The sequence below is a fragment of the Papio anubis genome, chromosome 1, assembly GCF_008728515.1.
Source record: "Papio anubis isolate 15944 chromosome 1, Panubis1.0, whole genome shotgun sequence".
Taxonomy (NCBI): Eukaryota; Metazoa; Chordata; class Mammalia; order Primates; family Cercopithecidae; genus Papio; species Papio anubis.
The window spans coordinates 11,313,307-11,329,382 of NC_044976.1; the positions used below are offsets into that span (position 1 = coordinate 11,313,307).

At 43.4% G+C, this 16,076-nt stretch overlaps 1 protein-coding gene across 7 annotated transcripts in view; it reads left to right on the forward strand.

Moving 5' to 3' along the window:
- The window catches only part of VPS13D (vacuolar protein sorting 13 homolog D), a 284,215-nt gene that overhangs the window by 218,448 nt on the left and 49,691 nt on the right, over positions 1 to 16,076 (forward strand). For all 7 annotated transcript variants that reach the window (XM_031664499.1, XM_031664502.1, XM_031664496.1 and 4 more), the window contains 2 exons: positions 9,282 to 9,414; positions 13,445 to 13,640. In XM_031664499.1, the coding sequence (XP_031520359.1) occupies positions 9,282 to 9,414; positions 13,445 to 13,640 (329 nt within the window). The remainder of the gene's footprint in view (positions 1 to 9,281; positions 9,415 to 13,444; positions 13,641 to 16,076) is intronic.

A 16,076-nucleotide genomic window follows, 5' to 3' on the forward strand; every position in this document is an offset into this window, starting at 1 on the left:
TGACCAGACCAGCTCTAACTAAGCAAATGTTTTAGCTTTGGTGCTCTACCTCCTTCAGGAAATCATTCTCCTGTAAGAAGCGGGGGTAGAAGAGGAGACCTCTCCTCCATAGGCAGCACCTCTTGAAATCACTGGTCCCAATCTCCACCCCAGTCTGGCCTCCATCTTTCTTCCTAGTATAAATGGTACACACTAGTAATGTAAGCTGGTGTGGTGTGATGTGATCCATGTAATGGACATGTACCAAGCCTCCTATTTCTTTGGGGCCTGTTTCAGATTATGAGAGTAGTAGCTTCGGGAAAAGAAGTGGATTCTAGGCCACGTGGCCTCCGGAAAGGTCTGGGTAATGGAAGTGGGCCAGGTGTCTGAGTTAGGGATATGGATCAAGAAAGAACACTGGAGCCTGACTCCTCTTTCTTGTCCAGATATTTGCATGTAATTTTTCAGAAATTTTTTAATATACTTTTGTCAGCTGCCTTCCTTTGTCAGTTCTGCTACTTGGGAGATAAAAGAGATATGCCCCATGTATCTGTATAATTTTCACTGGCATTTAGGAAGGAATTTTTCTACGAAGACAGTAGCAAAAGTCATGGTTGGGTTACCTCTCTAGGTTACCCAGTATCACACATAGATACTTAGCAGACTTTTGCTGGAAATGCTCATGGTCTTTCCAGCTTTATCTGTAAAATGAGCATAATAACACTACCTCACGGGATTGTTGTGAGGATTAAGCTAGTTAAATATTTCATTGATGGGAGGCCCCAAAGACAGTGGCTGGCACATGGCGAACATTGTTGGCTGAAGCTTATGATTCCAGAAGTTCAACTGTGGTCTTCAGTACTTGGAAGTTTGCCCTTACCTACTCTGCTACACACTCATCTAAAACTTAATTTATTTAAAGAAATAGTTGGGAACGAATTTCTTTCTAAAAACCTCAAAAAACTTATTCCAAACCCTTAAAACCTATTTTACTTTTGCCACAAGAAGCTCAGCTTATACTGGTGCCCAGCATCTATGATTATTCTCTCTGATGTCACTAGCCTCCTTTCTTCTAAGCCTTTGGCATTAAAGTGAATCTATTTATTCATTTGAAATAAATACAAAGTACTTTGTAAGAATGGAGTTCTGGTGACTAGGAAGGAGATGATCTTGTTCGGTTTCATGTCTAAAGTTCTGTATTTTGCGATTTTAATTGACGTGTTTATGCTTTCCTTTGTTCCAGAATGGGCATGAGGTGATTTCCATAGTTTAAGATGAGACATGCAAGATTTAGTGGGGGTGAAAGAGGAGGGAGCCGGAGAGCACTCATTGGAAGAAAGGATAGGATTTCCAGTAATAACCCTTTGATTTGTGTTTTTTTCCAAGTGCTTTCGTAACCAAGGTCTCCGTGGGTAACTCCATGGGTGGTGTTCTCCCTGTTTTGTAGATGAAGACACTGATCCTAAAGAGAGTGTGTCTTTTGCTCATGTTCACCCAGCTGATACTAATGACAGAGTTGGCATCAGGACTCTGCTTTTGAAAGCCTGTGTGCTTTGTTGGAGTTGAAATAAGTTATCTGCCAAATCAGGCCTTAGGGTGTGACCACCATAGAGGGCATTTTTTTCCTGCGTTATAATCTATCTCCTGGTTCAGTACTGAGGCACAAGCTATTTATGCATATTGAAAAACCTTGTAAGGATGGCAAAACTAGAGCGCTCATGGGGTGGGAAGGCATATTTCCCGTGGCTAGTACTAACTGTGTGGAAACCTATCTTCAGGCTTCCCTCTGTACGCTTTAGCGTTTTCAGCAGTGGACAAGTAGGGGCCTGGCATTTTCAACATGAGCATGCACCCCTTCTGCCAAAAAGTCCTACACTGGGTCCCAGCTGATGAAGAGCTGAAAGGCGGGACACAATTCTGTCCACAGCTGGACTTCAGGATTCATCCTTCCTTTATAATTCTTTATAATCAATGTAGAAAACTCATAGGGAAAATGGGATTTGACTAAGCCCCAACTTCTCTGTGTCGAAGATCAATTGTCTTGATTCTACCTGTGTACATCCTGCTTATTTCTGCACTTTTTAGTTTATACCATACTCCACCAATCCTTTTAAAGGAAAAAGCAAAATCCTATTATGGGAATGCTTCAAACCACTCTGAGCTTCCAGATTAATCTGAAACAGCATCTGAGTTCATAACTGGGTCAGAGTTGCAGAATAGCAAGAGAAACTTGCCAGTTCAGCAGGCGTGTGTCTTGGGTTAGTTAAGACAGCAGGACGGTCCTGAGGCCTGACTTCCTTGCATGTGTTTCAACCTTGTGTGCTGAGATAATTCTGGGTGGCTTTAGATAACTTTGTTTCTTAACTGAAAAAGGAGTGTCTGTTGCCTGATAAGTGTTTATCTGTGAAATAGCAACATGGTGTGCATCTTAGGGTAGGAGGGCTTTCAGATCTCCAGAGACCAGGAAAAAAAAAAAAAAAAAAAAAAAAAGCAAGGTCGTTGGCTTAGGCATATTACTGGAATTAGGATGTCAGTCCCAACTTTAAAATGCCTCTATTGTTTCTATTCGGGGTCCCCTTTCTGGATTCCTCCCCCTCTTTTCTCTTTGCCTTAAGGGCTATACATAATCCATAACCAAGCAGAACTGAAAACAGACAAACGCACTCCTAGTGGATAGAAATCTGGAATCCAGAAATGCTTCCTTCTTGCCAAACCTCAACTTGTTCCGTGCCTTTTTTTTTTTTTTTTAATGCCTCTTCCCAGCCTCCCCACCCCTTCGTGATTTGGCTGAGTGAGGACTAGCTGTTTGGTTTGCCTTTTATCAACAATAGATATTCACTGCTTTTCAGGTCACATTTTCCTTTAACTCTTCTCTGTTTACGAGTATCACGAAAGGGTTTTTCAACATCAGGGCAAAACTCACACTCAGAATACTTTTTAACTGTGGGTGTTTGAACAATGTCAAACGAAGTCAGTGGTGAAGACTTTCATTTTGAAGTGACTTAGGTCTTACATGACTCAAAGGTGGTTTTCCTAGTAGTATATCAGCAGAGTTAAAAATGACTCTGAAGTTGAAAGTCCCACACTACTTCTAAGAAACTTGTAAAAAATGTTGGCCAAATGCTACACCAAACATTTTGCATTAATTATCCTCTTAACTCTTCAAAACAGTCATTTGCAGGCCAGTCTCTGTGGCTCACGCTTGTAATCCTAGCATCTTGGGGGGCCGAGGCAGGCAGATCACCTGAAGCCAGGAGTTCAAGACCAGCCTGGCCAACATGGTGAGACCCTGTCTCTACTAAAAATACAAAAATTAGCCAGGCATGGTTGCGCACAACTGTAATCCCAGCTACGGGAGGCTGAGGCAGGAGAATCACTTGAACCCAGGAGGTGGAGGTTGCAGTAAGCTGTGATCACATCCACTCCAGCCTGAGTAACACAGTGAGACTCTGCCAGAAAAAAAAAAAAAAAAAAAAGCAATCCCTTACTGTGGGTTTAGCAGATGGATAAACTGAGGTTCAGAGAAATTAAGCCTCTTCCAGCAGTGTGAGTATTTGGTAACTGTCAGGGTAAGATTTGATTCCTTTGCTCCTGTTTGACTGCAACATGGCAGCCCCCACAAAGTTCATGGCAGCCTTACATAGAGGCACAATAGATAGTTGGGTTTTCCAAATTTATGGGTTCAAACATAGCTTATTGCAGACAATGCTGATTAGAATTAGCGCTGTGCTGGTAGCTGAGGTTTGCAGCTGTACAACCTTGTATAGTCTCTGACTTATGGTGATTTAACTTAACGAGTTTTTAACTTGACGATGACGCAAAAGCTATGTGCGTTCAGTAGAAACTGTACTTCAGATTTTGAGTTTTGATCTTCCTGGGCTGGTGACATGTGATCCGATTCTCTCAGTGCTGGGCAGCAGCAGCCGCAGCTCCTAGTTAGCCACGCGATCGTGAAGAGGGAACAAATACTCTACAGTGGGCCCTGCTGCCAGACGACTTTGCCCAGCTGTCAGCTAATGTAAGTGTTCTGGGCATGTTTAGATATGTTAGCTGTGTGAAATTCATTTTTACTTACAGCCTTTTCAACTTAAAAATGGGCTTACCCGGCTGTAATCCCATCATAAGTCAAGGAGCATCTGTACTTGGAAGAATATAAAACTTCTCCATCACACTACAGAGTCCTGCCACTTCTCTCTCTTTTCCTGTTGTATTTGGTTACCATCTTCCCTGGTGACAAGGAAGATACTGCCACCAGCAATTACTCAGTGAGGCAAAGATATTAAAGAGGAAATTTCCATTAGGTAAATAACTGTGAAAGAAGAACCCAAGAGAAGGGAGAGAAATTCAAGCCCCAGCTCCTGTTACACTGGCGAAATACCTTTGGCACCCCATGCTTGCTGAAGATCATAAAAGGGTCAGGAAAACTGATAGGACCGAACAGAGGAACACAGTGGGAATTTTTCCCCTTGCCCCATTCCAGTGTCTACTTGAATTTCAGTTTTATAAAATCAGCCCTTCAGAGCCAGGCCCCAAACCCAGGCTAATTTGCAGTGTCTCCATTTGTGTAGACAATGAGATTATTTTGGGAAGGGGGGTGTTGACAGAGTGTGTGTTAGCTATTCAGTAGAACTGGCATCTTGAAGTACTTCTGAGATTTTTACCCCCTTGCTGAAAATATTGCTTTATAGAAGTTAATGACTTTGGACCGTGGCCAGAATTCACAAGTGTGGCATGTGTTGAAGTGAAAGGAAGGGGAAAATCATTGTCTTTGTGAGTATAACAGCAGATTTTCTGAAGGACATTTTGTTCCTTGGAACCTTTCATTTTAGCTAGAACAACATGCACTTGAAGCCTTAAGTATTTTGTGGACTTGAGATTGCTACAAAATGAGGTAGGCAGACTTAAGTCTCTGCAAATGCTCCTTCTGGTGTTAAGGTATTATAACCAAAGAGTTACAAATTGTCTGCACATTGCCTTTCAGTTGCTCGTTGCTTTCCCACTTTAGAAGCCTAGCACACCCTGGGGCTGTTATGCCCTGCTACAGGTAGCTCCTGCTTTGCTAGGGGGGATGTGCCATGCCACATGCTTTACGTGCACACTATCCCTGAATCCTCAAGACAGCCCTGAAGAATCCGATTATTCCCATTTTGCATATGAAGAAGTCGAAGTTTAGATAACATAATACTGTTTTTATTGAATGACTCATATGTATCAGGCTCTGTGCTATGTGCCTTACATGTATTGCCTAATCCTTACAGCATCTTTGTAGGGAATATTTGTATCCCCATTTTGAAAAGGGGGGAAACAGAGGCCCGCAAAGTTTCCTTGTCTGTGATCTCATAGCTGTTGGGTGTCACAGTCAGAATTCAAACTCAGGTGTGATTCTCTTTCTATTATGTCACATCCATACTTCCCTACTGAGGTCTTGAAGGCAAGAGACAGAAAGCACTTCTGATTTCTGATTCTCTGTCTCTAGCCTGCCACACGGGTAGGGCTTGCGCACATGTTGGATTGCTTGGTTGACTGGATGTGTAGGGATTTGTACTTGCTCACATCGGGACTCATTTCTCCTTCGTCTGAATAATCTGGACCTCCACCTCCAGGCTTTACTTGTCACAAGACAGTGGGAGGATGGGATCATGAAGGATGGACTGGGCCAGTCACTCCCTACATGATGGTGTAACTCTTTGGGTATCTCTGCTCTGTTTTGATGACCATCTTCAAAGTCAAGGACCTGGGTAAAAAAGTGCTTCCAAGCTTCAGAGAAGACCAAGGCCAGAGGGCACCCATGATGAGCACCACTGGAATTCCCTCCCTCCACAGCCCGTGTGTTTTCTGCTGTCTTTGAGGGAGAAAGAATGGCTGGGCAGGACTTACTTTCCCACTGAGGTGGGGAATGGGGTAGAATTAAGGCTGTCTAACTAAATTCCTCCATAGTAAAAGGAGGCCACATGCTTTTTGGTAGTCTGGATTCAATACTCAGAGTGCAGTGAACTGGCCCAGGGCCCTGCCTTTACCACTGTGTCCATCATCTAGCTTTGACTTTGGTTTAGTTTCTGTAAAATATCCTTCCCAGAAAACCTGATTAACTACTCATCAATACAGGTTTGATTGGATCATAGATTTTAACATCTACTCAAATTTTCTGAGTTCTCAAAGCTGTGTTTCTAGGGGTGAGTGAAGACTTTTGTAATGGTTGACTGTTAACAAGTGACAAAGGACAAGTCCGGTTGGCTTGCACAAGCAATTTTTTATGGACAGAGAAACAGGAATTCAGAGAAAAGTCCTACAGTAAGTTGAGATAGGTGTAGGTACCTTTCCATGGCAAAGGTCTTCACCTTACGGAAGAATCCAGCATTAGAGGGGAGAGTGATCTCTTACGTCATCTCATCCCATCCTCCTTGGGTCAATACATTGTCTTTGTACAGAGAACACCCAGGACCCAGTTGATGCCGGGGAACTGAGGCTGCCACAGCAGACTTAGTTGGAAATTAAGCTTTTGGCATAGGCTCACTCATCAACTTTGGATATTAAACTCGTTTAATTGATGGGAGTAGAAGAAGAGGGAGTGATATTGGGCGTTCTGCCTAGATTATTCTCCCATATTCTCTTAGGCGGGGGAAAGTATTATGGAATTTTTAACTTCCTCCTAGTTAGCTGCCAGCAATAGGTAAAAAGCACTTTACCCAATCTCTCTTCCAAGGAAGTCTCTTCTCAAAGAATGTAAGAGCTTGAGAGAAATAGGAAAGACCTGAATAAGACCCTGAAATGGCTGCATTGCTCCTGAGTCTCTTCAGGTGGAGATGTGTCCCCTGGAGACACACAGGACATGGGCACACGTCACATAACTGTGGTTCTCAAAGCGTCTGGGGCACCAGAGAGACACGTTTTTGTCCAGAACCTGAAGAATGCTGGCAGCCTACATAATTCTAAACATAGCAGGGACTCTTGATTCTTTCCAAAACAAAGGTCACATTTCCTCTCTGTAGTTTGTGTCCTGGGTTCCTGCTGACTGTTTTGTGTATACGATTGTTACCTTCCCAAAGAGACTGTCAGTTCTCTAGGGCAGGGTTCAAGGCTGCTGTTTGTTTGTGTCTTCAGCAGTACCTAAATCTGTCCTGGGCCCAGAGAAAGTGCTTAGTAAAGACATTCTACCTTGGGTCGTAGGTCACACAGTGCCAGAGCTGGAAAGGATTTTGGAAATCATAGAGTCCAACACTCTAATGTTATAAATGGTACCACTCCAAAAACTTACTTGGGAGGCTGGTGTTTATCTGCTGGAAAGAGAGGATTTTATTACATTAAACTGTAGTGCAAATGACCATAATTCTAAAGCTTCGACAGGCTTCCCTCAAACAGTGCAGCATGTTCCTCCTTGGACTAGTAGCAGAGTAATAAGAACAGTAAGAATGCTAACTAGATACCAGGCCCCCGAGCCATTGTCACGAATGCTTCCAGCTACTCTCGCTATTCTCTGGATGCAGAGGAGGCTCAGAGGTAGGCCACCTCGCTCAGGATCATGTAGTTACCAGAATGGTCGAGGGAGGACTGGAGCCGGGTTTGGTCAGATGCCCCAGCTTGTGGCCTTTCTCCTATACTGTGATAACTCTTGGATGGGGTCTCTGACTGAAGCCACTCCTTAGTGATTCACGGTGCTAAGCAGCATCATGTGGTGTTTCCAGTTGTCCTAAAGGAAGTTCTTAATTTTCATTAACTTTAATTCTCTCCTTAGGCAGTAATGTGGAAGGCAAGGCAGAAGGCAAACAAATAATGATAGGGGTTACATCTCCAGAAAGATCAGGAGTCACTGCCCTAGGTTGTAAAATATTTGGACTGAGTAAAAGGCATGAGTCTTCCCATAGCTTCTTCCAGGAACCATCACTTGACATGGAATTACTGCTGTGTTCACTAGTCCCTCTTCTGTGCCCAGAACTCATGTGTCACTTGTATCAAGAATCCTCATGACTGAGGTTTCCAAGGCAGATCTGATCTGTGTAACACGCATCCCAACCCCCTTGCCAAAGGAGAAAGAAACAGGCCCCCAGATGGCCACCCAGTTCCTGGGCCTTGCAGGCAGGCAGCTTGCCTTGAGGCTTTCCCCTGAGCCTTGTATCTAAGGAACATTCCTGTGAGTTTTCTAAGAGGTTAGTCCTGGGTCATTGGCACTTAAACCACTTGTTTTGGTAGATCCTTCCTGAGAAGGTTAATTATATATTTGATATCCTTCTCTTTTTATGCCTGAATGATGAGGATAAGTACTCTGTGGTTTATTAACTGTCACTTTAAACCTTTTCAGATTGTCTTGTGACAAAACAGAGTTTTATGTCCTTTTTATCCCAGCTTTGATGGACGAGACAGCTTTTCTGGTTAAAGTATGCCAGGGTAAATAAAGTCTCTGAATTGTGGAGAGGGTGGGTTTGCATTTGAAATCATGAGTTCAAGTCTGCCACCTCCTATGAAAGGTGACCTAACCTGTTAATCTTTCCATCGATTTCATTTTTGGCTTTTGACAAATGGAGCTTGGCACCTCATAGGTACTCAGTAATTATTGAATAAATGAAAGAGAGCATTACTGGAAGGAGTTTGATGTCTCCAAATATTTGATACCAAACCCTAAAGCAACTGACACATTTCCTGTTTTGAATTCCACTGATTCTTAGAGCAAAGGGCCTATGTTCTTACCATGATACAGTCCCGAAGCTCACTTCTCCTCCCTCAAGACTATTTTGTTATACCTCTCATTTTTTCAGTAAATTTGGAGTAGTATTCTGGAAAGTGAATGTCATTAAAGATTTTTAGTAGTTGCTTTGCAAAGTCTAGTGTCCTCCATTGTATGCATCCCACAATTTGTGTGTGCCCAGTCCTTTTGAGAACCACTCACCTGGGGCAGACAGTATAGGTAACTGCATTTAAAATATTTAAATTTATTTATATTTAAATTAATTGGCCAGGCACAGTGGCTCATGCCTGTAATCCCAGAACTTTGGGAGGCCTGGATGGGCAGATCACTTGAGGTCAGGAGTTTGAGACTAGCCTGACCAACATGGTGAAACCCTACCTCTACTAAAAGTACAAAAATTAGCCAGGTGTGGTGGTACGCACCTGTAATCTCAGCTACTTGGGAGCCTGAGGCAGGAGAATCACTTGAGCCTGGGAGGCGGAGGTTGCAGTGAGATGAGATCACACCACTGCAGACCAACATGGGCTTATCTGAAATGTATTTAAATTTATTTAAAGTAATTCAAATAGTAAAAATAGTGCTAAGACTTTAAAACTCTTTTCCTGTTTTTAACTCATTCTAGTTTGCTGGAACATTATCAGATGGCTTAGGGAAGACGATGGACAATCGGCATCAGTCAGAGCGGGAGTACATCAGGTACCACGCAGCTACAAGTGGTGAACACCTTGTAGCCGGCATCCATGGCCTGGCTCATGGTAAGTCACAGGTGACATCAAGCTCTGCTGCTGCAGGTCCTCAGAGGTGCCTTTGTACCAATCTGATTGCAGCTATAAAAAAAGAAAGCTGGGCTGGACGTGATGGCTCAAGCTTTTATTCCCAGCATTTTGGGAGGCTGAGGAGAGCAGATCATGAGGTCAGGAGTTTAAGACCAGCTTGGCCAACACAGTGAAACCCCGCCTCTACTAAAAATACAAAAATTAGGCCAGGCGCAGTGGCTCGCACGTGTAATCCCAGCACTTTGGGAGATTGAGACGGGTGGATCATTTGAGGTGAAGAGTTCGAGACCAGCCTGGCCAACATGGTGAAACCGCGTCTCTACTAGAAATACAAAAATTAGACAGGTGTGGTGGTACACACCTGTAATCCCAGCTATTCAGGAGGCTGAGGCAGGAGAATTGCTTGAACCCTGGAGGTGGAGGTTGCAATGAGCCGAGATCATGCCACTGCACTCCTGGTGATAGAGCAAGACTCCATTTCAAAAAAAAAGAAAGCTGACAACAGAGGAAATCCTGTGTTGGTGTACCTTCCAAGCTCTCTTACTTTATCCTCCTTGAAGTTGAAATATGACAGCCTGTGAGAACTCCTCATTCGTTTTCTGAATGTTGTGCACATTGCAATTCCTTTCGTTCTCTGGCTTCTGTTCCCAAAGTATCATAAGGTGTAATCAACCAGACCTGTTCTTAGAATTGTAGCTGCTGCTTCTCTTCTTAGAATTGTAACCTCTGCCTTCTCCTTACTGATCATTCCTTCCAAAGAAATTGAAATGGGGAATTGGTGACCAGGTTTGTAGCCTAGGTGTTTTTTAGTTTTGCATAAATGTGCTTTCACTAAAATTATAAATTTATCTGCCTAAGAGATGTTGGTGATGGCGTGAATGCATTTGGTCTCTGACTTTGAACTCCAACTTCTAATGCTTTAATTCTGAGTCATTTGCCTTTTGTTGCATTTTTCTTAACAATTTCTTAGTACAGCATCCAAGGCCCTTGGAACTATAAATCCAGTCAATTTTTCCGACCACCGTCCCTCAGCCATGCTGCACTTGGGCCACACAGAGCTATGTACTGCTTCCCAGGCGTGCCTCCAGGTCCTTGTTCATGCATGTTCCTACTCTCCCTCCTCTGCCTCAGTTCCTTGTCTATCAAAATCCTACTCAACCTGTAAGTCCCAACTCAAATACATTTTCCCAGCTCGATTAGTCCCCGTTAGAGTTAATGACAGAGCACAGTCTGGGTTGTGTATGTCACCAACTGTGTACATTGAGGTCTCTGATAGATTGAGAATGTGAGGAGGGGAGAGAGACCACTTTGTATTCACCTTTATCCTTGCGTACCTCACATGACACCTGGCACGTAGCTCATGCATAGCAAGGCTTAGTAAATTAAACTCTTTTTACCGGATCCTTAGGAACCATCCAAAACTATCAGAGTCATATCAAGACTGATCAGTATTAATTATCTGCATTTGGAAGAAGAGGAAGGAATATAGACAGTAAAAAATTATATATCTATTGTGCTTAGGACACGTTTAGAATAGAGTTTTTGTTTTTCAGCTTTCCTAATGGTGAGATTTGGATCAAAATGCCTTTGCTTTTCCTAAGGCTGCCCAACCGTAAAGGGAGCTGTCCCTAAGGAGACATCAGGCCAGAAGTGAAATTTGGCTGAAAGTAACTTGTTTATGAATTTTAAAAGTTGAGTGTTGGGCAATCATTTGGGGTTAAGGTTTAATCATTCTTTCTAGTAATGACAGTACATTGGACTTTTCGAAGACTTTTAAAATGAATATGAAATGCTTTGTTATGTATGGTGGCCTTTATCTGGCCAGCATCCTTGCGATGTGGAGAGAGCATGACCATCCTCCCTTTCTGGATGAACACACAAATGTGCTGAAAAAATGCATGATTGGTTCAAAGTTGCAAAGTCACCTCTCATCAAGAATCATTCCTATAATATGTACAGCTTCTCCAAGAGTCAGTGGCTTCATCCAAAGAGGATCCACTGAGCTCTGGGTTATATGAAGGCAGTGTGTGAGAGTCTTCCTTTAGGATGAAAAGACCTTTAGAAGATGACAAGAACAGAATCCACTCAATCCCCTTGGTTAAGAACTGGGAATTGTGCTCAGTTCTCTCTGCAGGCCCTGCTGGACCCGGGTTCAGTCATGTTCTGTCTCTCAGGTTCTAGTCTGAATTCCTATCCTATGTGTGCTCTGCCAAGAACTTTGTTCACAAAGTATGGGAAGGGGCTGGGTGCAGTGGCTCAGGACAGTAAACTTGGTACTTTAGAAGACCTAGAGGGAGGATTGCTTGAGCCCAGGAATTTAAGGATGCAGCAAGCTGTGATCATGCCACTGCACTCCAGCCTGGGTGATAGACGGAGACCCTGTTTCTTAAAAAAAAAAAAAAAAAAAAAAAAGTTTGGGAAAGAGATATTGCCTCATTGGAGCAAATTTACCCAGAATCCAAAAGAAACGTTGTGAATTGTTAGTGCATTCTCGCCCAAGGAGTTTCCTTTACCAATTTGTCTCACTAGAGCTGAAGAGTCTGGAGAGCTTCCTCACACCCCACTGTCAGAGGGTAAACATCCTGTGAGTGTCCCTGGCACAGGTCCTGGAGATGCTCCCCGGACAGGCTGCCTCTTCCCTTCAGTGACCATGACCTCTTCAGCCACTGCCAGCTTCTGGCCTCCTCTAAGGTGTTTTCAGCCATTGCTGTCAACTTGCAAAATGTTTGGAATGTCTTTTTGACCTGGATTGGACTTTTGAACTGACTTCATTGAGGGTCCCAGCCAGCTTTCATAGCTTTTTGGGGTGCTCTTCATGAAGGTTTTATATAATTGCCTATACCAAATTTCATCAAAGCATGCAGTAACTTTTACCTTATTTCAAGCATCCCGTGGGGTTGGCCAGTCACCCCCATAGTGTTCTTTGAAAACTGCACTGCAAATGTATACCATCGGCTCTCTACATCCACAGATTCAACCAACCATGGATGAAAAATACTTGGGAAAAAAAAGATTTTAAAAAGTGCCAGAGAGCAAAATTTGAATTTGCCACACGTTTCAAATACTGTGTTGACTCCGCACAAATGAAGTGATATGTGGGCATTGTATTAGCTACTATAAATCATCTAGAGGTGATTTAACCTATACAGGATGGCATGTATAGGTTATATGCAAGTGCCTACAGCACATTATGTAAGGGACTTGAGCATCCTAGGATTTTGGTATCTGCAGGGGGTCCTGGATCAATCCTGCATGGATACTAAGGAACAACTATATTTAGTTATCTCTCTCTGCCCTCCTTCCCTCCCTCCCTCCCTCCCTCCCTCGGCGTCTCAGTCACCAGGCTGGAGTGCAGTGGCACAATCTTGGCTCACTGCAACCTCCACCTCCTGGGTTCAAGCAATTCTCCTGCCTTAGCCTCCCAAATAGCTGGGACTACAGACGCGCATCCCCATGCCCAGCTAATTTTTGTATTTTTAGTAAAGACAGGGTTTCACCATGTAGACCAGGATGGTCTCGATCTCTTGACCTCGTGATCTGCCCGCTGCAGCCTCCCAAAGTGCTGGGATTACGGGTGTGAGCCACCGCGCCCAGCCTCTGCCTTATATGTCATAGAATGCCATCATCTTCAGACTTTCCCCAAAGGCCCAATTTTCTAGTCTCTTATTGATTTAATCCTCTATCTGTATCCTCTCCTGATCGTCCATAGGCTGCCCAAGCTCTGGGATCGAAAAATTGGCCACTGTTAATCTCTCAGCTTTTCTTTGATTTTTTTTTTTTTAAACTGGAACACACTTTACTTCTGACTAACATGTAACATATATCCTCTGACTCTAGACTTAGTGGGCAAATCTGCAGGATCCTCTGTCTGTGAGTTGGCCTGTGGCCTCTCCAGCACAGAGATTAATAGAATGGCCTTAAGTTATCATTCCATAATCAAGGGGTTTGGCTTTAAATGCTTTTGCTTTTGTCCTCGTCAGGTTACGACAGCCCTTGTCTTTTTCACTAGGTATCATTGGTGGACTGACCAGTGTTATAACTTCGACAGTGGAAGGTGTGAAAACAGAAGGGGGTGTCAGCGGTTTCATATCTGGCCTTGGGAAAGGGCTTGTTGGCACTGTAACCAAGCCAGTGGCAGGCGCCCTGGATTTTGCATCAGAAACAGCCCAGGCGGTGAGAGACACAGCCACACTCAGTGGCCCCAGGTCAGTGGTCGTGGAAAGAGTGGCTTTTGCAGTTTCCAGCCTAGGTCTGCTGCTGCTTCTAATCCATACTGATGTGTTTAATTGTACACTTTCTTAGTTACAGGGTTTTTAATTCGAATACTTATAACTGAAGTTTCTGATCTGCCTAAAATAAAAACATGAAAATGAGGTACAGAAACCTGGCATGAATTTTCTCAGATATATATATAATATTTTATATATGCTATATATTTTATATATGTATGTATATATAGCATGTTATATATATAGGTGTATATGAGTATGTTATTTTTCTCCACTAGAGAGGTCAGAAATAGGATTAAATTGTTATAAGCTTCTTCTGTTCACCAAGCCAACTGGATCCCCACATGCCCATGAAGAAAACTGTCAGATTGTAGTCTGGTTCTTACTCCTACACCCCGTGGTATAGTTCTAGAATCCCCGCAGTTGCAGTTCACCACGTGGGTCTGTTCCTTCTTAATTTTCCTTCTGCTTGAAAGTGCCAGCCCCAGCCTCATTAAGAAAAGTGCCACCCCCCATCCCCCCAGCAGGTCGGCAGTTCTGCTGTGGGATTGCCATCTGGCCTTGATACCAACTGAGACTGGAAATCAGGGACAGCCCATATGGTTCCACATCTCACAGAACCCAACCACTTTAACATAGCTATTTGCTTGAATGGCCTATTTTAGCCTCCCTTTTCCAGAGTGACTAGCTGGGGATTCTTATCAACAAAGGGTATAATGAATGTTAACGGCCCAGCCAAGCTAGACTCGACTTAAGCCCAGAAGGATTTTGCTGCTGCCTCGATAATAGATTTTCCCTGAGTGAATTAGTACGCCCTTTTAGAATGCCTAGGGCCTGGCCCACGTCCACCCTCTGTCACTCCCTCAAATAGGATGTGAAGTGAAATTGTCCCCAATTGAAGTGAATCCATTTGTCTGTCACCAGGAAAACTTACTGAAGACACATTACTGCAGTAGGGGAAACGCTCCGATTGTGGACTGGGGCCATGCAGTGTGCTGTGCCAGAATGCCTTCCATCTGGAAGCAGCTGAGTAAACTCTGTATGGTTTACTTTAGTTAAGTTACATTCTATTCTCAGATACAAAACTAAAACAATCCTTGAGTATATTTTGAAGCATTTATGAAGTTGTGGGGAGGGGCAGGCAGTGAGGGGGCTTTGAAAGTATTTCCAGTTAGTTTTCCCATCTCTGCTCGAAGCCCAAGAAGTCCACCTCCAGTATTTGTTAAGATAATAAGACTTAATGAAGTGTAAAGCTGAAGACGCCTAAGAGTTCCCAAAGAAGCATGTGTATTTTTAAAATGTCAAAATAGCCAAGGGATTGATTGATAAAAAGGGTTCAAAGTATATGTGATAAATTTTTTAAGGATGATTTCGTGCTGTGAAGTTTTAATAATGTTGACAAGAAAGAAATGGCTTGAATTTTATACATTGTCAGCTTGAAAGTCTTGATGAGGTTTTTCATTCTTTTTAGGAGCAGCAGTGATGTGGCCACAGTCACTGCAGAAAGAATGTCTTTGAGAGGGACATTCTTGTCATCTTTATTAGTTGTTCAACACTGCCGTGTGATCTTGTGTCAGCCAGTACATAGCTGCCATTTACTCATTCCCTGTCAGTAAATGGTCATTGAAAATTCCCTATGAACTCAGGGTTGGGAATAGCAGAAACCAAAACTCTCCCTGCTCTCAAAGAGCTTATAATCAAGCAGGGCAGCAAACATAAAACAATCATATAAACACTTATTTGCTGAAATTGTGACAGTGACATAGAGGAGACTTACAGGGTGCCGTGAGACTATGATCAGAGAAGGTGATGGGGAGAAGGAGGGCGGCTAACCTAGTGATCAGGGGAGTTGAGACAGGCTTTTCCAGGGAAGTAAAATTTGAGGTGAAGCCTGGAGTATGAAGTAGGAGTTGGCCAGGTGAAGAGAAGAGAGAATCACCTTCCAGGGAAAAGGGAACTACTGTGTGTGCAACACCAAAAGGAAGGAACTTACCTATGTGCCAGGCATTGTCTTTGTGCTTCCACGTGTGGAATCCCATTTAATCTTCATACTTGATTTACAAATGAAGACAAGACAGTCCAGAGAAGCTTGTCTGGAGTCATGGAGCTTGTCCACAGCCACACAGCTGGTCGGAGATGGTAGACCTAGACTCATACTCAGCCTATCTCTTGACCCTGTGTCCAGCACCACTGCATTGCACCCTGCTGCCTCGGTCTCGGGGGAGGGGGCTCGTTGGATTTCTCTTGTACGTGTTTCAGAGTCAGTTAGTATATGGCATTCCAGATAGTTACTTCCCTGCTGACTCAAGATTTACTTTACTATTACCTACACGCTGACATGATTCAGGTCTTGACCAGCATTGCATTTTTCTCTGTCTGGTTCCTCTGGCCTGCCACCTTAGCCTTATCCGG